The 19,231-nt window shown below is 42.1% G+C and overlaps 2 protein-coding genes across 4 annotated transcripts in view; both read left to right on the top strand.

Annotated features, from left to right (window-relative positions):
- The window catches only part of LOC118649174 (zinc finger protein 239-like), a 219,845-nt gene that overhangs the window by 127,557 nt on the left and 73,057 nt on the right, over positions 1–19,231 (top strand). Inside the window, exon 5 of one of the 3 annotated variants that reach the window (XM_036295991.1) lies at positions 1,210–1,298. The exons of the other annotated variants lie outside the window; for them this stretch is intronic. Coding sequence (XP_036151884.1) covers positions 1,210–1,251 — 42 coding nt within the window. The 3' untranslated portion in view covers positions 1,252–1,298. Of the gene's footprint in view, positions 1–1,209; positions 1,299–19,231 lie in introns of those variants that run through there. 3 annotated transcript variants of the gene reach the window in all.
- On the top strand, positions 1,258–17,885 carry LOC118649203 (zinc finger protein 43-like). The gene is made up of 4 exons (XM_036296073.1): positions 1,258–1,388; positions 6,738–6,864; positions 13,182–13,255; positions 14,927–17,885. The coding sequence occupies exons 1-4, from the start codon at positions 1,374–1,376 to the stop codon at positions 16,553–16,555; spliced, it is 1,845 nt and encodes a 614-aa protein (XP_036151966.1). The 5' UTR covers positions 1,258–1,373; the 3' UTR covers positions 16,556–17,885.

The following is a 19,231-nucleotide window of genomic DNA, read 5'->3' as shown; positions in this document are numbered from 1 at the left end:
TTCCATGGCTCTGTGCAGGAACAATGATCCCTGCAAGCACCTCTGAGAGAAAGCCGCCCTCACGTTCTGGCCCGATACCAGACAGTCCAGTTTCTCTCCATATGAGTCTGGGACCCCAGATTCTCTCACGGACCTGGAGTTCAGAGCAGCTGGGAGCTTGTATCTCCCTCCTGATTGAAAAAGACAACAGCATACCTAGCTGCCAGCCCCTTTTGCGCATGCCTCTGTACCTCCACACTTCCACACCTCTGCACCTCCTACTGGACTCAGTGCGCTTTTATCTTTCCTTCTAGTTGTAGAATTTCCACTCAGCCAGCCTTCCCGTGGTTCTGGATGATACTCGGTTTGTCTTGTAGTTGTAATGTGGTTGTGCGTGGCAGCAAGTTCAGGGGTTTACCTATGCCGCCATCTTGGTTGTCTCTAGGTGTTTCTTTTCTTTTTCTAAGTTTTTATTTATTGAATTTAATAGCTGGGTTGTTTTTGTTATACTGATTTGAACGAGACTTATAAATATCCAGTTTATAAGGCTTGGGAATTTTATAATAATTTGCTTCCAATTTCAAACCTTATTCACTCAGAGGGTAGAAACTTGTCTGTTGGTCATGGGTCCCTTGTCATTTCCTGGGTTAGAAACGAGGAGGTGACCGACTTCTATCACTACCTGATGCTTTTTAAAGGAATATTAGAAGCCTTACCATTGTTACTGTGGTGTTTTTTTTTTGTGTGTGTGTGTGTGTGTGTGTGTGCGCGCACACACGGCATGCACAGGTGTGCATTTATTCCATGGATTTATTTTCTCTATGTCTGTTACTTAATTTTTTTAAACATCTTGAGATAAATCCTCTGGGTCTTCTCAGATTCTCTGAGGAGCTTTAAGAAATACCCTCAGGTGTGCTTTCTTCCATAGAGTTGAACAGCTGCTCTGGGTGGGGCATCATTGGTTACTGAGAGTCTCCAGGTTATTGGAAGGTGAGGACAGAGATAGCAAGAGGGTTGCAGGATGCCTTTGTGGGCGCGGGGATCAGGCTTTGTTCAGGGGAGTAAGGGGGTGCTCTCTTTGGTTTGGGGCGTCAGGACAGTAGCTCACCTCATTTTCATAGGATTTCATGGAAGTCTTTGGGATAAGAGACACATGAATACACACTCAAAAACTCACAGTGTGGTCTCCATGTAGGAGCTCATTGTTCCTGACTCTCTCCTGTGACCAAGAACAGGAGGGGTGTCCTTTTTCTCATTTCCAGGTCCTTCTGACTGTGAGTGTGAGGTGAGCTGATTAACAGGCTGTGCTGATTTCTTTGAAGACACATTCTGTGACTCCTCAACATATTGTCACCTGAGAAAACAATCCAGACCCTGATCAGGACCAGGACCAAATGGCTGCTTCTCAGGTAAAAGATGTGTCCTGTGTCACAGGCTATGTTTGCTTTTTCTCTAACATCTGGTGATTTATTTCTCTGCTACTGATGTTCTTGCCTTTGCAGGTTGTTTTTCATTCCTTATTTCATTACTTTTTTCATCATAGTCAATGTCAGCAGTTTCTATATTTCTCTTTTCTTTTGTATTTTCTTTTTTTCCTTCTCTTCAAAATATATTTTTATTGGTTTCAGAATGGAAAGGAGAGGGAGAGAAAGATGGAGACATCAATAAGGAGAGAGAATCATTGATTAGCTGCCTCCTGCACCCCCCCCCCCCCACTGGGGATTGAGTCTGAAATCTGGAGTGTGCCCTGACCAGGAATGGATCCCTGCCCTCCTGGTTCCGAGGTCAGCCCTCTACCTTTCAGCCACACTGGCCGGGCTATAATTCCCTCCTTTGCCTCAGAGCCTTCTCTGCATTCATTTTATGCAGCCTCCCCAGGTCAGGAATCATTCCCACCTTTAATTAATGACTTTCAACTACTCAGAATATCTGTTTTGTGACAGATCCACCTGGGAAGGCAGCCATGTCTAACATCCCTATTTGGATGGGGTCACAGGCTGGGGTATCAGTGAAGAAGGCAAGTGCAGGTTTTAGATTCCAGTGGCTGCAGTGTCAGTTCTAGATCATGGGTAAGAAGATGCACATTTTACTGCTCAGAAAAGCTCAGAGCGTTCTGAAAGGAAGAGTAAATGGAAGAGACTTGCTCACTAGATTAGTACGAAAGACTTGGTATTTAAATGTACTATTAGCTTATAAAACATGAGAGTTACATGTGGATTGACACTTGCAAAAATTAATCTTTATTTGTGATCATTTTACCATAATTTTTTCTTCTCTGTTTTTGAATCGTATATGAGTGTTTATTCCAGTAATGCTGTCAGTATGGGAGAGCAGCAGATCAGCCACAGAACTCTGCTCCGCATCCCACTGTAAGCCAGTTGCTTATAGTAAAAGTACAAAGGAAAAGTAGGCAAAAGGGCAGTTTACAATTATGCAAAGGAACTAGGGGTCTTCAAAGGGCTTAGTGATATGCAAGGGTTGGGATTACATAGGGAAGTAGCCAAAAGGAGTGCCAGATGTGCAGTTAACAGGTAAGCAGGCTGGAGGTCTGCAAAAAGGGCTGAGGATCTTCAAAGGGCTGGAAATTCTGGTTTCAGTAACAAATCTTTGTGAATCTTTCCATGATAATAGGCAGCTCTGAATGGGGAGGAAGGGCTGCATCTCCAGGTCAGCTCCAGCCAGGGTGTAGAATGTGCCTTCATTAGCTTCCACACCTCCAAAGCTTCAAGGGCCCTTCCTTTATCTCTGTAACTTGTTTCCTAATGAAACGGGAAATTTGGATTGGAAATGTGTGGCGTTCCCCTGGGCAGGATGGTTCCCTGGCTCTTGTCCGGTGGAGTCAAAGAATGAAACCAGGGTCAAAAGGTGGAAATTTATTGAGAAACAAGCACAGACTCCCACATTGGGAGGGATGAATAGTCCCCCATAATTATTTCTTTATTGATGTATTTTTGGCAGTAATGTCAGCAGTGGTGACCTGACCTTCCGAGTGTGTGCCTCAGTCACCTGATGCCCATTGTCTTAGTCCACCTGATGTTCAGGTGGCACAAGTGCTTCCCTCACTATACTGTTAATAGTCTCCCTTTCTCAGTAACAAGGGTGTAGAAGGGATTTAATGAAAGTTGTGCAAAGACCATCACTTCACATATGAAAATGTCCCTCTTCTTAGTTTGTGTTTGCTTTGGGAAATGAAGGAGTTACTTTTATTTCCTACTAGAGGCCTGGTGTCAGGGCCAGCCTGACAAGGTTGAGCCGGGCTGAGGCAGGGAGGTGGGAATTGAGAAAAGAAAGAAAGACAGGAAAGCGGAATAGGGAGGACTCCAGTTCTTTCGATGAACTGAAGCGAGTTTATTAGCCACACAATCTTATTGATACACAACACACTGAATAGGAGGTCTGTCAAGAGAAATGTATTCTTTGTTCCTCTTAATCTCTAAGGGAGAGACACAGCAGAAGGACAAGTTCTCCGTACAGCATATCTCAGTAAATAGTTACAGACTTCTTGGTAAGCTATGAAAGGCTGTTCTCATTCTACAAATGTTGCTCTCATTCCACTGATAATCGCCATCCAAACAAGTCTGGGAAAACTGTGTGGGTAAGGGTTCCAGCCTTGCTAGCCCCTTCAGGTGCAAGGACCTTGCCAGCTTACATCTGGCCCCCAACAGCCCGGTGCACGAAAGTCATGCACGCATAGTGTCCCTTGGCCTGGCAGGGGGTCAGGGCTAATCGGGGCCTTGCTTACCTTGGCTGCCGGCTGCCAGCTGGGGCCTTCTTTCCTCCCATGCCGCCCCATGGTGTTCAGCCCACATGGGGAGCAGTTGAACTCTCAGTCGGTCAAACTCCTATTCAGTTGAACTCCTGAGGGGGAAATTTGCATATTAGACTTTTAGTATATAGGACTAGAGGCCTGGTGCATGAAAATCGTACACCAGGAGGTGGTGTCCCTCCGCCCGTCCTGCACCCTCTCCAATCGGGGACCCATCGGGGGTTGTCTACCTAACCAGCAGTCGGAAATCCCTCTCACAATCCAGGACCCCTAGCTCCTACCACTCACCTGCCTGCCTGCCTGATTGCCCCTAACTGCCTCTGCCTGCCGGCCTGATCGCCCCCCAATTGCCCTCCCCTGCTGGCCTGATCGCCCCCTTATTGCCCTCCCCTGCTGGCCTGACCGCCCCCTAACTGCTTGTTCTTCCTCGCCGGTCTGATCCCCCCCTAACTGCTTGCTCCCCACGCCAGCCTGATCTCGCCCCTAACTGCTTGCTTCCCCGCCATCCTGATGGCCCCTAAGTCCTTGCTCCCCTGCCAGCCTGATTGCCCCTAACCACCTTTGCCTCGACTCCTGCCACCATGGCTTTGTCCGGAAGGAATTTCGATGTCTGGAAGATGTCTGGTCGATCCTGTCTAATTAGCATATTACCCTTTTATTAGTATAGACTAGGGCCCAGTGCAGGAATTCTTGCACCTTGAAAGGAACTATGGGCTGTGAGGCTGCGGTGGGCACAGAGGTGAGTCTTGGCCCATCCACCGTGCCCCCACTTGGCCCCTCCCACCACTGCCCCCAGTCCCCTGTCTCCCAGGAGCCCCATTCCTGCTGCTGCCACTCCCATGCACTGATGCTGCCCCCCACCCACACCCCAGTGCAGAGCAACTGGGGCCAACATCAACAGCGGTGGGAGCAAGGGCCGTTGCCATCAGTGGGTGTGAGGGCGGCTGCTGCCCCAATCGCCCTTCAGGGGTAGGCGGAGAAGCCCTCAGGGGCGATAGGGGCTGGGTGGGACCACGGTATGCAGGAGCAAAGAATTTTCAATAACCACCAGAGAATTAACCCGATGACAGTGACCAGCGCCCTGCCTTGGTCTGGCTCACCCGTTCACCTGCTCCACCATCCCAACGTGGCCAACACCCACCATGTTCTGCGCACGCCCCCTGGTGGTCAGCCCCCATCATAGTGAGCAGTTGTTTGGTTGTTCCGCAGTTTGGTCTATTTATATATTAGCCTTTTATTGTATAGGACAGTCCATTGGCTTTATCATGGGAGCTTTAACCAATCAGGCCTTGATTATTTAAAATTTCATTATATTCTACACAAACGTCACAGACATATCCTACATTATCAACTTGTATTTTCTAGAAAGTATACAAGAATGGTATTATTAGCATATGTTAAATTCATTACATTTCTACAATATAGCTCTCCACTAGTGATACCTAAAATTTTGAAAAATGTACTAGTAAAAAAAATTAGTTCCCCCAGTGTGGTGTGGATCAGTGGTGGAGGGTTTGATTCCTGGTCCAGGGCAAGTAGTTCTTGGGTACCTTTGGTAGGCAACCAATCCATCTGTCTCTTTCACATTGACCTCTCTTTCTCTCTTTCTCTTTCTCTTCCCCTCTCTCCCTCCCTCTCCTTCTCCCCCTCTTTCCTTTTCATGCCTCTACTTCCCTGCCTTCCACTTTCAAAAAGTCAATGGGAAAAATCTCCCCAGGTGAGGATTTACAACTACAAAAGTGAAACAATAGGTCTAACTTGTTTTGTATCGTTATGTTTCTCTCCTTATTGTGTTTATAAAACACAAAGGGGATCATACACAAATAGATTCATGAGATTTACAGAATCACTAACCATCTTTTCTTAAAATATATTTTTATTAATTTCAGAGAGGAAGGGAGAGAGAGAGAGGGATAGAAACATCACTGATGAGAGAAAACCATTGATCGGCTGCCTCCTGTATGCCCCCCACAGGGGAACAAGCCCACAACCTGGGCATGTGCCCTGACGGGAATTGAACCCGGGACCCTTCAGTCCGCAGGCCAACGCTCCATCCATTAAGCCAAACCAGCTAGGGCCACTAAACCATCTTGATTTCATAGTTGTAAAATGTGTGACTCTGAGCTGAAACTGTTAACATTATTTCAGCTATTTTTTTCTTTTATTTTTTCAACTATGTTTTTATTGATTTCAAAGAGGAAAGGCGAGGTAGAGAGAGCTAGCAACATCAGTGATGAGGGAGAAATCATTGATAGGATGCCTCCTTCACACCCCACGTGGGATTGCACCCGCAAATTGGTTGTGTGTCCAGACTAGATATCAAACCAGTGACCTATTGGTGCATGGGCCCGCGCTCACCACTGAGCAACACCAGCTGGCCTGGACAGAATCATCTTGTTCTAAGATTACTCATAGTAAATTTTCAAAGAGGATTGTGGTTCCTATGTATCCTATTCCACGAGAACTGTAAGTTCCATTAATAACTTGAAAGTTCTGTGTGAATTTTTTCCTCTGTTGTCTTCTGTGTATTCAGAAGAGTGGCACATGCACCAGAAACATTAACATCACAAGTAAAAAGTGAGCTTGTTATACATGTGGAAACACAGGCCCCATCTCAGAACAAGGATCAGAATCTGTATTTTTACAGAAGTTCATTTCCTTGTGGTCTGTTTTACACTTGAGAAGAAGTCCATACATTTCCAACCCAGCCTGCCATTTCCAGCTGAAAACCATACACACTGACCCTGAACGATGCGAATGTAGCACTCAAGAGATCCATATGCCTGTGTCCATGCCTTAATTTTAAAGTTTATTTTCCTGAAAAATAAAGTCTGTACCATGGGTTTGTGGACATGTGACATCCTCATTTGTCAGTGTTTGAAATCACATCAGAGAATGTTACTGGGGCAAAGTGATCTTATTGGGCTTGATCTTTTTGGGCACGTTATGAACTCTTCTAGTGGCCTCTTGGTAAATGTGTCTTTTCTTTCAGGGACCATTGACCTTCTGGGATGTGGCCATACATTTTTCTCCGGAGGAGTGGGAATGCCTGGACCCAGCTAAGCGGAAATTGTACATGGATGTGATGTTGGAGAACTACAGCAACCTGGCCTCTGTGGGTGAGGGTGACTTCCTTCCTGACTTCCTACTCCACCTGCAGGGATTTTTCCTTTTTTATTTTAACGTTTCTAGGGGGCATCTGCTTTCTATGGTAGATTCTTCCTCTCATGGAACAAATTATGGGTTCTTCGGTGTAGAAAAGAAAAGCCTTTTAATGTTTGTGAATTAGGAAGTCAGTGTTTGCACACTTTACATATTGTCTACAATAATTGACTTACTGATTTCAGAGACAAAGGGAGAGGAAGAGAAAGATAGAAACATCAGTGATCAGGGTGAATCATTGATCATCCGCCTCCTACACACATCGTCCTTGGGATTGAGCGCGCAACCCGGGATTGTTTCCTCACCAGGAATAGAACCATGACTTCCTGGTTCATAGGTGAATGCTCAACTGCTCTGCCATGCCAGCTGGGCCATATTGACTTTTAGAAATATATGTTCTCTGCCCGTAGCTTCTCCTTTTTTTGTTGTTGACGATGCCTTATTTGTTGTTTTTTCTTTAATCTTTCAGTTGATACATTGGGAGTTTTTATTTGAATACAATGGATTGAAATACAAACTTGGTTACGTATTTGCTTTTCAAAAATATGAATTGTATAAAATTAATGTAGTTTTTTTATTCCATAACATGTATGTGATTTTTGCAGCTATTGTGTCATTTCTGGTATAAACATATAGTGAGTCACGTCTTGAAGGAGATGAGTTGAGATATAAATTTTGTGTCCTTACATGTCAAGTCAAATGAAGTCTTTTATTTTAAATGGTAGAGCATCATTATAAAAATAGTCCTTTTTTTCCAGTCCAATATCTTCACTATTGTCAATAGTGCTGCAGTGGATATATGGGTGGGTATATCTTTTTGAATTCATGTTCTCTGTATAAATTGCCAGAAATGGAATCACTGTGTTAACTGGTAGTTGTTTGTAAATATTGGAAAATCCTCCATCATGTTTTGATAGTGGCTACACCAGTGTGTTTATAATCCTGCTGACAGAGCATCAATGTTCTCATTTCTCCACTTCATGGGTAATACTTGTCATTTTTTGATTTATGGATGATTGGCATCCTGTTAGGTGTTCGGTAGTATTTCATGGTGGTGTCCATTTGCATTTCTCTGATGATGGATGAGTTGAACATCATTTAATATGTCTATTGCGCATCTTTATGTCCTGTTTCAGAAATGTCTATTCAGGTCCTCTGCCCAGTTTCCTTTTTTTTTTTTTTTTAATGAAGAAAATGTTTATTTTCATTATAAGAATTACACAGACCATATACCGTACATACCAACGGAAGTTTAAAAAAAGTACATTATGCACCTTCTGCAAATTCACAATACAAAAGATACTGCCTTTAAATATCCTATATAATAAAGTGCTAATATGCTGATTAGACCAGACAGTGAAATGTCCTTCCTGAACAACCAGTGGGCTGGGGATGGGGCTGCGAAGCAGCTGGGCCTGGGAAGGCCTACCCTTGCACAAATTTCGTGCATGGGGCCTCTACTGTACTATAAAAAAAACAAGAAAAATAATATAAAAATAATTGGTATCATTACAGAAGACTCTGGAACCCTCTGGCAGCTTCTGAAAACCATAGGGCAACCCATCTTGTGGAGATTCTGATTTGGGGGGGGGGGGGGTGGCGATCTGTAACTGCATTTTGTTGTAAGGAACGCAGAACATCAATAGAAGAAAATAAAAACCTCTATTAAAGAAGAGTACAGCTGTGTGATGGGGGAACAGCTCTGCCCATTTTTCAATCATATTGTTTGTCTTTTTGGTGTTAAGTTGTGTGAGTTCCATGTATATTTTCGATCTTTAGCTTTTGAGGTTGTATCATTGGTGGTTTTGTTGTTGTTGTTGTTGCTATTTTGTGGGTTTTTTTGGTATGCCAAACTTATTCTTTTATAGTATCATTTTTTTAAAATTTTTTAGCTCTTTGTTATGCCTAGGAAGATATAGCCTAACCAGTATTTTTAAGAGTGATGGTAAAGTTCATTTACTATGCTTTCTTCCAGTGTTTTCTTGATTTCAAGTCTTATATTTTAGTTGTTGATCCATGCTGAGTTCATTTTGGTTCATGGCCTATGAACGAAGTCTTATTCAGTATGTGCCCTTTAACGGGAATCACATCTGCAACCCTTAAGTGCACAGGATGATGCTCTGACCCTGCGCCACACTGGCCAGAGCCTCCCATTCTCCTTTATTTACCTCTGTCTTAATGTGAAGATTAATCTTTCTGATAATACCAATTTTGAAATATTTTTTTTAAAATATATTTTATTGATTTTTTACAGAGAGGAAGGGAGAGAGATAGAGAGTTAGAAACATCGATGAGAGAGAAACATCGATCAGCTGCCTCCTGCACATCTCCTGGGGATGTGCCTGCAACCCAGGTACATGCCCCTGACTGGAATCGAACCCGGGACCCTTCAGTCCGCAGGCCGACGCTCTATCCACTGAGCCAAACCGGTTTCGGCTTGAAATATTTTTTTAAATCTGGAAGCATGATGCCTTTAAGGTCATATTGTCTCTCCCATGTTTGTTTTGGTTCCCTGGTGTCCTGTGTCATTTCATATCAATTTCAGGATGAGATATGCTAATTTTGTGAAAAGTGTCATAGGGACGTGGATAGTGACTGCTTTGAATGTTTGTCAACCTTGGGTACTTGTGACAGCTTATACTGTTAGCATTCCAATTTAAGGTCATTGCATGTTTAGTTCATTTATTGAGTTCTTATTTAATGACAGCCAGCACTACTTTATACAGTAGATGCTTGGGTTACGTCGGAGATCCGTTTCTACGGCATGACGTAACGCGATTTTCGCCATAAGTCGGAACCCATCTACATAAGAACCTACGTCACTCACATGCAGCACATACAAAGCAGTAATGAAGTGAAATAGTAAAAAAATTTTAAAAGAAAGATAACAATTCCTGACCATTACTTGTGGTAAATTATAAAAAACAGCCCTAGCTGGTTTGCTCAGTGGATAGAGCATCGGCCTGTGGACTGAAGGGTGCCTGGTTCGATTCCAGCCAGGGGCACATGCCTGGATTGCGGGCTAGATCCCCAGTAGGGGGCATGCTGGAGGCAAACGATCAATGATTCTCTCTCATCATTGATGTTTTTCTCTCTCTCCCTCTCCCTTCCTCTCTGAAATCAATAAATATATTAAAAATAATAATAGTAAACATAAAGCACATATGTACATATATCGAAATGACAGAAGTTTTTTTTTTTTTTATAAACTACTGGCCCGATGCACAAAATTTGTGCACATTAAAAGGGAATTAATTAAAAGAAATATTTTAATATTGTAATTTGCCCTTTCTCTATAATAGAAATGTCAGAGATGAAAGAAAATTAATAAAATGTATATGAAAATCTTCCTCCTGTCAGAGTCTGGGATGTGCCGCAGGAGCCAGAGTCAAGTCCCCGCCCACCCTCATGTGCCCTAAAATCAAGCAAGACCCAGACCTGCTCTGCCCCACCTGCAGCAAGCCCTGCCACATGGGGGTTGCTGCCACAGGGCCCCCATCAAGCCCTGACAGGCCGGGGGCTAAGCCTGAGTTCCCCCAGCCTGGGGCCAGGGCAGGGGGCACACTTTGAGGTCCCCTGTCAAGCCCCACCTGGTGGGGCACACGGACTGAGGTGCCCAGCCTGGTGCCGGAGCAGTGGGCACGGCCTGAGGTCTGCTGTCAAGCCCCCTGGGCAGGGGGCGCAGCCTGAAGTCCCTGGGGCGGGGTATGTGTTTTGAGGTCCACTGCCTTAGGTCCCCCGCCCCAGCCTGGCGCCAAACCATGGGATTTCCTGGATGGTTCATTTGTTAGTGTCTTAGGAGTTCCTTAAAATTTCTTCACATTTCCACATGTATGTTGGCTTCTCTGAATCAAAATTTTAATGAATTAAATTTTAATGATGTATGTACAAATTCTTTGATTATTTAATTTTTATTTTTTAAATGTATCTTTATTGATTTCAGAGAGGAAAGGAGGGGGAGAGTGAGATAGAAAGATAAATGAAGAGAGAGAAGCTGCCTCCTGTACATTCAGGGTTTGAGCCTTTAACCCATGCCTGTGCCTTACGTGGAAGCAACCCGTGATCTCCTGGTTCATAGGTGGAAGTTCAACCACTGAACCAACACTGCCGGGGAAATTATTCGATGTTTTGAGTTGGTCGTGTCTTTCATTCATGATTCTACTGTATTTTTTTATTTCAATGAGCGATAACTCTTTTTTTAAAAATATATTTTTTGTTGATTTGAGAGAGGAAGGGAGAGAGAAATAAAAACATCTATGATAAGAGAGAATCACTGATTGGTTGCCTCCTGCATGCCGCCTACTGGGGATTGAGCCCACAGCCCGGGCATATGCCCTTGACCGGAAGTGAACCAGGGACCCTTCAGTCTGCAGACCGCTGCTCTATCCACTGAGCCAAACTGTTTAGGACTCTTTTTTTTCCCAAATATATTTTTATTGATTTCAGAGAGGAAGGGAGAGGAAGAGAGAGACAGAAACATCAATGATGAGAGAGAATGATTGATTGATTGCCTCCTGCATGCCCCCTACTAGGGATCTAGCCTACAACCCAGGCATGTGCCCTTGACCAGAATCGAGCTTGGGGTCCTTCAGTTCGCAGGCCAACACTCTATCCACTGAATCAAACCAGCTATGGCTCTACTGTATTTTTTTTTTTTAATTTATTGATTTCAGAGAGGAAGAGAGAGGGAGAGACAGATAGAAACATCAATGATGAGAGAAAATCATTGATCGGCTGCCTCCTGCACGCCCCCTACTGGGGATAGGCCCTGCAAACTGGCCATGTGCCCTTGGCCAGAATCAAACCTGAGACCCTTTAGTTCCTAGGCTCTATCCACTGAGCGAAACTGACTAAGGCTCTACTGTATTTTTTAATTCTGGTATTATGTTTTTCAATTTCCCCTTTTGGTGTGGTGTTTATAAAGTACTTTCTCATTGTATTTTTATTTTGGTTATATAATATTTTGGTGATATTATATAATTGTCTTTTTTTTCTTTTTGTCTTTAAAATATTAATTTTCAATTATTATTATTATTATTATTTTTATTGATGTCAGAGAGGAAGGGAGAGGGAAAGAGAGATAGAAACATCAATGATGAGAGAGAATTATTGATTGGCTGCCTCCTGCATGCTCCCCACTGGGGATCAAGCCCGCACCCTGGGCATATGCCCTGACCAGGAATCGAACCGGCGACCTCTTGCTTTCTGGGTCGACGCTCAGCCGCTGAGCTACACCCGGCTGGGCAATTTTCCATTCTTTTTGAGGTAATTAATATATTTCCATTGATGTGGTGCCAATTTGATTATATTTATTTTGTTCCCCTGATGGTACACTTTTTCTGTTTCTATGCATAACTTAGTATCTTTTATTGAGATTCCGGAATTGTAAGCAAACAGGCTTTTGAACATGTTTTCTGTAGGAGGAAACAAATAATGACCATCTGTGGAACAAGTCCTACTTTTGGTCAACACTGTTTTCAGTATCTATATTCTTGGTTCGGTTGTCTGTTTAATTTCTCAGTTGAAATGTTCTCTGTTTCTTTCTCAGACCCACAGTATCTTTTCAGGCTTCATGTACATCTTCAGTACCCCAGTCTTTGTGGTGCTCGAACACTTTCTCATTGTTTCTTTGTAGCAGCCACTACAGTGCCCTCTCCGAGTACCGCTGTTCTGTTCGTATTCTGTCATGCACAACAGACACATGTTCTTCAAGATGCCTCAAAACAGGGAGATCAGCCCTGACTGGTTTGGTCAGTGGCTGAAGAGTCGGCCTGAGGACTAAAGGATCCTGGGTTTGATTCCAGTTATGGGCACATTCCCAGGTTGTGAGTTCGGTCCCCAGTGGGGGACGTGAAGAAGGCAGCCGATCGATGTTTCTCTCTCATCATTGACGTTTCTATCTTTCTCCCTCTTCCTTCCTCTCTGAAACCAATAAAAATATATTAAAAAACAAACAAACAGGAAGATCATTGAACATGAACTTCCCTCATCTCTCTCTCCCTCTCTCCAGTGGACAAACTGGGAGGTGGGAGTGTTTTTATAATATTGCCATTGTGTGACAGGGCATTTGAGCAGGTATTACTGGCAAATGTAAGCAACTCTTTCTCCCTCTTTGATGTGAGTTTTCCTCATTTTACCTATCTTGAGCTTTGAACATGTTTTCAATCCTTCACTGGGTCTTGGAATACTCAAAAATAACATCTGGCCTATAGTTGCTGGTCACTTCAAAATGCACTCACCTGGTTGTGAAAACTGAACATTTGTTTTCTTTCAGCTATGTCATCTGAAGATGACCAGGCCTTTATGCCAAAGTTCGGAATACAAGATTTATTCACTGAAATAATACTGGTAAGATATAAAAGGTATCACTTTGATAATGTACACTTAATGTAAGCCTTGTAATGAGAGGAAGAGTGTGATGAGAACAGAGGATCTTAATATAAACAGAACTAATCTGGAATAGTTATCATAATAAGCTTATTTTTACTTAAAGAGGTCAGGTGTATTATTATTCATTTGGGAAACCTCTCACTTTAAAGTCGATTACATTGGCAGATCAGCGTATTTCTGCAGGTGAATGTTGAAAACTTTTTACTGTTATGCATTCTTAGAAAGGAAATCTGGATAAACTAGGAATTTGCATAGTCTGTAGTGCACATACTTTGAATTGTTTAAAATGTACTGTGGGATTAAACTTTCATGCAATCATTTCTTTTTTTTTCTTCTTTTTTTAAAAAAATATGTTTTATTGATTTTTTTACAGAGAGGAAGGAAGAGAGATTGAGAGTTAGAAACATCAATGAGAGAGAAACATCGATCAGCTGCCTCCTGCACACCCCCAACTGGGGATGTGCCCGCAACCCAGGTACATGCCCTTGACCGGAATCGAACCTAGGACCTTTCAGTCTGCAGGCCGACGCTCTATCCACTGAGCCAAACCTGTTCCGGCGATGCAATCATTTCTAAAATGTAGAGAGTTATAATGTGATAATAGAGGAATATGCAAATTAGCCTGCATGCCATAACATCATGGCTGATCTACAAACAGCAGAGAGCTATAGGAGGGGAGGGCAGGGCAGTGAGCTAAAAGTGGTGGAGAGCCACAGGAGGGTGGGGCAGCGAGCTGGGGGTGGGGAGAGGTACAGGAGGGCAGGTCAGTGAACTACAAGTGGCAGAGAGCTACAGGAGAGTGGGGCAGTGAGATACCAGCGGCAGAGAGCTACCAGCAGCAGTGGGTGGGGTGGCCTGCTGAGGCAAGCTGCTGCGAGCTACTCCATGCACAGATTCATGCGCAGGGCTACTAACATACCTATAAAATTAAAGTGTTCTCAATTGAGCAATACTAGTATTATTATAACATTTAAATATATTTTTATTGAATTCAGAGGGGAAAGGAGAGGGAGAGAGATGGAAACTTCAATGATGAGGGAGAATCATTGATTGGATGTCTCCTACATGCCCCCCACTGAGGCTCGAACCAGCAACCTGAGTATGTGCCCTTGACTGGAATGAAATCCAGGTCCATTTAGTCCACATGCCAATGATCTGTCCACTGAGCCAATCCAGCTAGTGCTTTTATTATTTTTTTTATTCAAAATACATTTTATTGATTTTAGAGAGGCAGGGATATGAAGAGAAAGAGGCAAACATTAGTGATGAGAGAGAATCATTGACTGGCTGCCTCCTGCATTCCTCACACTGGAGACCGATCCCAAACCTGGGCTTGTGCCCTCATGAGGAATGGAACCAACCTTCTTGTTCAATCTTTGAAGCTCCACCATGGAGCCATGCTGGCTGGGCAATTTGGCAATCTTTTAAACAAGGATTTTTTTTTTTTTTTTTTTTTTGACAATGTTTTGTAGTTATTTTTTGTGTATAATTTTAATAAATTAGGAAAGCTTTTACTATACAACCATCTTGGTTTAATGAGTATCACAGAATGGTTCTTATGGAATAAGTGTACATGTTTAATGAAATTATAACTGTCACTAAAGGCTTTCTATCTCCCATTATCACCAGAGTACATATAATGGAAAGAGCAGTTATCAATGGATTAAACATTGGAAAAACTTTGAGCAAGAGTCATATCTTAACCATTGGAGAAGCAAGCTTACAGAGGACAATTATAAAAGTGGAAAAGTCTTTGACCAAATTTCCAATCACAGTACAGGTCAGGTTATTCCAATTGTGGAGAAGACACACAAAGGAAGTAAATGTGTCCAGATTTTTCAGCAGTTTTCAAATTACAATGAACAAGATAATATTCATACTGGGGAGGAGTCTTACAAATGGAATCCTTGTACTAGAATCTCTAGTCAGATATTCAATACAAATAAAATGAAAAAAGTCCATAGTGGAAAGAAACCTTATACATGTAAAGATTCTGGTAAAAGATCGAATTGGCCTTCAGGTTGTATGCTAAATCAAAAAATTCATACTGGAGAGAAGCCTTACAAATGTAAATCATGTGGCAAAGCCTTTAAATGTCATTCTTCTCTTATTGTTCATAAGGGAAGAATTCATACTATAGCAAAATTTTATACAGTCAAGGAAAAGGGAACAGTCTTTAGTCAATCCTCAAGACATACTCAACATTATAGAAATCATTGGGAAGAAATGACTTATAAATGTTCAGAATGTGGGAAAACCTTTAGCCGACTGTCAACACTTTGTATTCATCAGAGAATTCACACTGGAGTGAAACTTGACAAATGTAGAGAACTTGGCAAAGTCTTTAGGTGTTCCTCCTCCCTTAAATTACATCAGGGAGTTTATACTAGAGAGAAGCCTTATAAATGTAGAGAATGTGGCAAAGCCTTCAGCCACTCTTCATCCCTTAATCAACATCACAGAGTTCATACTGGTGAGAAGCCTTTCAAATGTAAAGAATGTGGCAAGGCATTCAGTTTGGCATCATCCCTTAATTATCATCAGAGAGTTCATACTGGAGAGAAGCCTTATAAATGTAGAGAATGTGGCAAAGCCTTTAGCCAGTCCTCACACCTTACTTCTCATCTGAGAGTTCACCATGGAGAAAAGCCTTATAAATGTAGAGAATGTGCCAAATCATTTGGCAACTCCTCAGACCTTACTAAGCATCAGAGAGTTCATTCTGGAGAGAAGCCTTATAAATGCAGAGAATGTGGCAAAGCGTTTAGTCAGTCCTCACACCTTATATATCATCAGAGAGTTCACCATGGAGAGAAGCCTTATAAATGTAGACAATGTGGCAAATCCTTTGGCTTCTCTTCAGACCTTACTATGCATCAGAGAGTTCATTCTGGAGAGAAGCCTCATAAATGTAATGAATGTGGCAAAGCGTTTACCAAGTCCTCATCTCTTAATTATCATGAGAGGGTTCACACTGGAGAGAAGCCTTATACATGTAGAGAATGTGGCAAAGCCTTCACTGGACCATCAAACCTTACCAGCCACCAGAGAATTCATACTGGAGAGAAGCCGTATAAATGTAATGAATGTGGCAAAGCCTTTAGCCAGTCCTCATCCCTTTCTTGTCATCAGAGAGTTCACACTGGAGAGAAGCCTTATGAATGTAGAGAATGTGGCAAATCCTTTGGCAGCTCCTCAGATCTTACAAAGCATCAGAGAGTTCATTCTGGAGAGAAGCCTTATAAATTTAGAAAATGAAACAAAACCATTTATCAGTGTTCCTGTGTTACTGTACAGCAGAGAGTTCATAATTGAGAGAAGTCTTACAGATGTGAGGAGTGTGGTAAGTCCTTGACCGGCTGTGAGAACGTACTGAATATCACAATTCATACTGGAGAGAAGCCTTATGAATGTGAAAAATGTGAAAAGCCTTTAAAAGCCAATGTATTACTGTACTTGATCAACCTCAGAACAAAAAGAGACCTTACAGATGTAGAGAATTGGGCTAGAGTGTTTACCCATAGCTTAAAATTTACATCAGAGATTTTATAGTGGAGGGAAGCCTTATACTGTAAAAAATGTGAGAAAGCCATTAGTCTTTGGTCAAATTTACTGAACATTTTAGGAATCATTCTGAAGGGAAGCAGCAGTAATATAAAGTTTTCATCCAAAGATTTAACCATGGTTGAATCGTCATTGAAATTGATAAAATTGAGCCTTAAAAATTATGAGGCATATGTCAAAGTGTATATCCTTATTTGTATCTCATACAACATCTGGTAATTATTACTGGATCGAATCCCAGCAGATATAAAAAATTTGACAAAGCTTACTTAGTATGCAAACCTTACACGACATCAGAATTCATACTGGGTAGAAACAATACAAATTTAAATAGTGTCCTACAGTCTTTAATCAGCATCTGTAGCTTATTCCTCACGTTGGAATTCATTCTAGAGGGAACCTTAAATGTGAAGAACGTGGGAAATCATATAGTTGGACCTACAGCCCCAGTCAATACCAGGGATTTTAATTGGGTAGAAGTTCAATATTTATGACATAGGAGGAAGGACTGTTTGAAAATATATATAGTTTACAAAAATCCAAGGAGTTTATACCTTAAAATGACTTTAAGATGTAAAAACTTTATCCAACTATGTAATTGCTTATGAATTTTAATGTATCATTGAATTCACACTAGATAGGTAGCCAAAATGCCTTTCGGTATTGCTCTACATCAGAATGTTTACTACAGTATACTCCAAACTTTAAATGTAGTTAGGTGATGGTTTGTATACTTGAATATATCAAAAGAATTAATGTTTCCATATGTACAATTACTTAGAGTGTAATCTCATTTATATTGAAATCATATGAAGTATTTTCAAAAGAAATTTGATTCTTCTCCCATATCACTTGATGTTGCTATATTTTATTCCTGGTGTGTGTGTGAAATCATGGAGTTGATTGTTTCTGCCTTAAATATCTCTGAGCTGGCCCTGGCTGGTTTTGCTCAGTGGATAGAGCGTTGGCCTGCAGACTGAAGGGTCCCGGGTTTGATTCCAGTCAGAGACACATGCCTGGGCTGTGAGCTTGATCCCCAGTAGGGAGCGTGCAAGAGGTGGCCGATCAGTGATTCTCTCATCGATGTTTCTGTCTCTTTCCTTTCCTCTTTGAAATCAATAAAAATATTTTTTAAAAAAGATCTGTGAACTGTTGTATATTATATGGACTTCACTTATGTACACTTTATCATGGTATATTAGATACATTGTAAGGCACACATTTTTTGATCTATTAGAGAATTATACTATTGATTGAATCTTTTAAAATAGTTCTGATGTTTTTAAATGATATTATCACAGTTAATTCCCTTCCTGTGCCATCATTTTGGGATGAAAACTTTATGAGGGCACTTCAATTTGTGGTTGTGATGTTGAGGTGAAGGGAAGTACACTCAGGACTGTGCTGTTTGTCTAATAGGTTTTCCATAACTAACAGATATATTACAGTACCAGTGATGTGGTTGTACCAGTGATGTAGTACCAATAATGTAGCCAGCATGCAGAATTGGCATGAACGTTGCATGTGGAGAGAGGACACCTTTCCCAGGCTGCCCTGCTCACTGATCTCAAAAAAATTAATTCTATTTCTTTCATGTCACATTTCATGTTCATTTATGTCTTTTTCACTTTATCTTCTAGGCTGCCATTTATTTTGCAGTGATAAAATCACAGCATGTAGCCGTAACCGGTTTGGCTCAGTGGGTAGAGCGTCGGCCTGCAGACGGAAAGGTCCCAGGTTCGATTCCGGTCAAGGGCATGTACCTTGGTTGCGGGCACATCCCTGGTGGGGGGTGTGCAGGAGGCAGCTGATCGATGTTTCTCTCTCATTGATGTTTCTATTTCTCTGTCTCTCTCCCTTCCTCTCTGTAAAAAAATCAGTAAAATATATTTTAAAAAAAAATCACAGCATGTAAAGCTCTTCCAGTCCCACATCAGCCCCTCATTCCCATGTAGTAGTTTGCAATTTTACTAATGTAATGACTGACGTCAGAATTTGTCACATATTTAGCTCTATATTCATGAGGTCGGTAGACTACCACTCATGTTTTTTTGCTAACACCTATCTATGTCCTATATAATAAAGTGGTAATATGCAAATTGATCCTCACGCCCTCACACAAGATGGCTGCCCCCATGAGGTCAAAGATGGCTGGCAGGGGAGGGCAGTTAGGTGGTGATCAGGTAGGCAGGCAGGCAGGCGAGTGGATAAGGTTTTTGGCCCTTTTTTTGTTGGTTCTTATGTCCATGTTGAGTTTGGAGTCTTCTTTGTGGGTTTTGCACAATTGTCCTGTACATATTGACTTTTTTATTAATATACTAGAGGCCCCACCTCATGATGCCTCACATGCTCTGCGGATGCTGCTGGTGC

This window comes from Myotis myotis, unplaced genomic scaffold (assembly GCF_014108235.1).
Source record: "Myotis myotis isolate mMyoMyo1 unplaced genomic scaffold, mMyoMyo1.p scaffold_m19_p_28, whole genome shotgun sequence".
Taxonomy (NCBI): domain Eukaryota; kingdom Metazoa; phylum Chordata; class Mammalia; order Chiroptera; family Vespertilionidae; genus Myotis; species Myotis myotis.
This window is presented reverse-complemented; position numbering and strand designations above follow the sequence as displayed.

Excerpts from the sequence above, each read along its gene's own strand:
- LOC118649203 (XM_036296073.1), top strand. Across the intron at positions 6,865-13,181 it reads CAGCAACCTGGCCTCTGTGG|CTATGTCATCTGAAGATGAC; the intron begins GTGAGGGTGACT and ends GTTTTCTTTCAG. Across the intron at positions 13,256-14,926 it reads TATTCACTGAAATAATACTG|AGTACATATAATGGAAAGAG; the intron begins GTAAGATATAAA and ends CATTATCACCAG.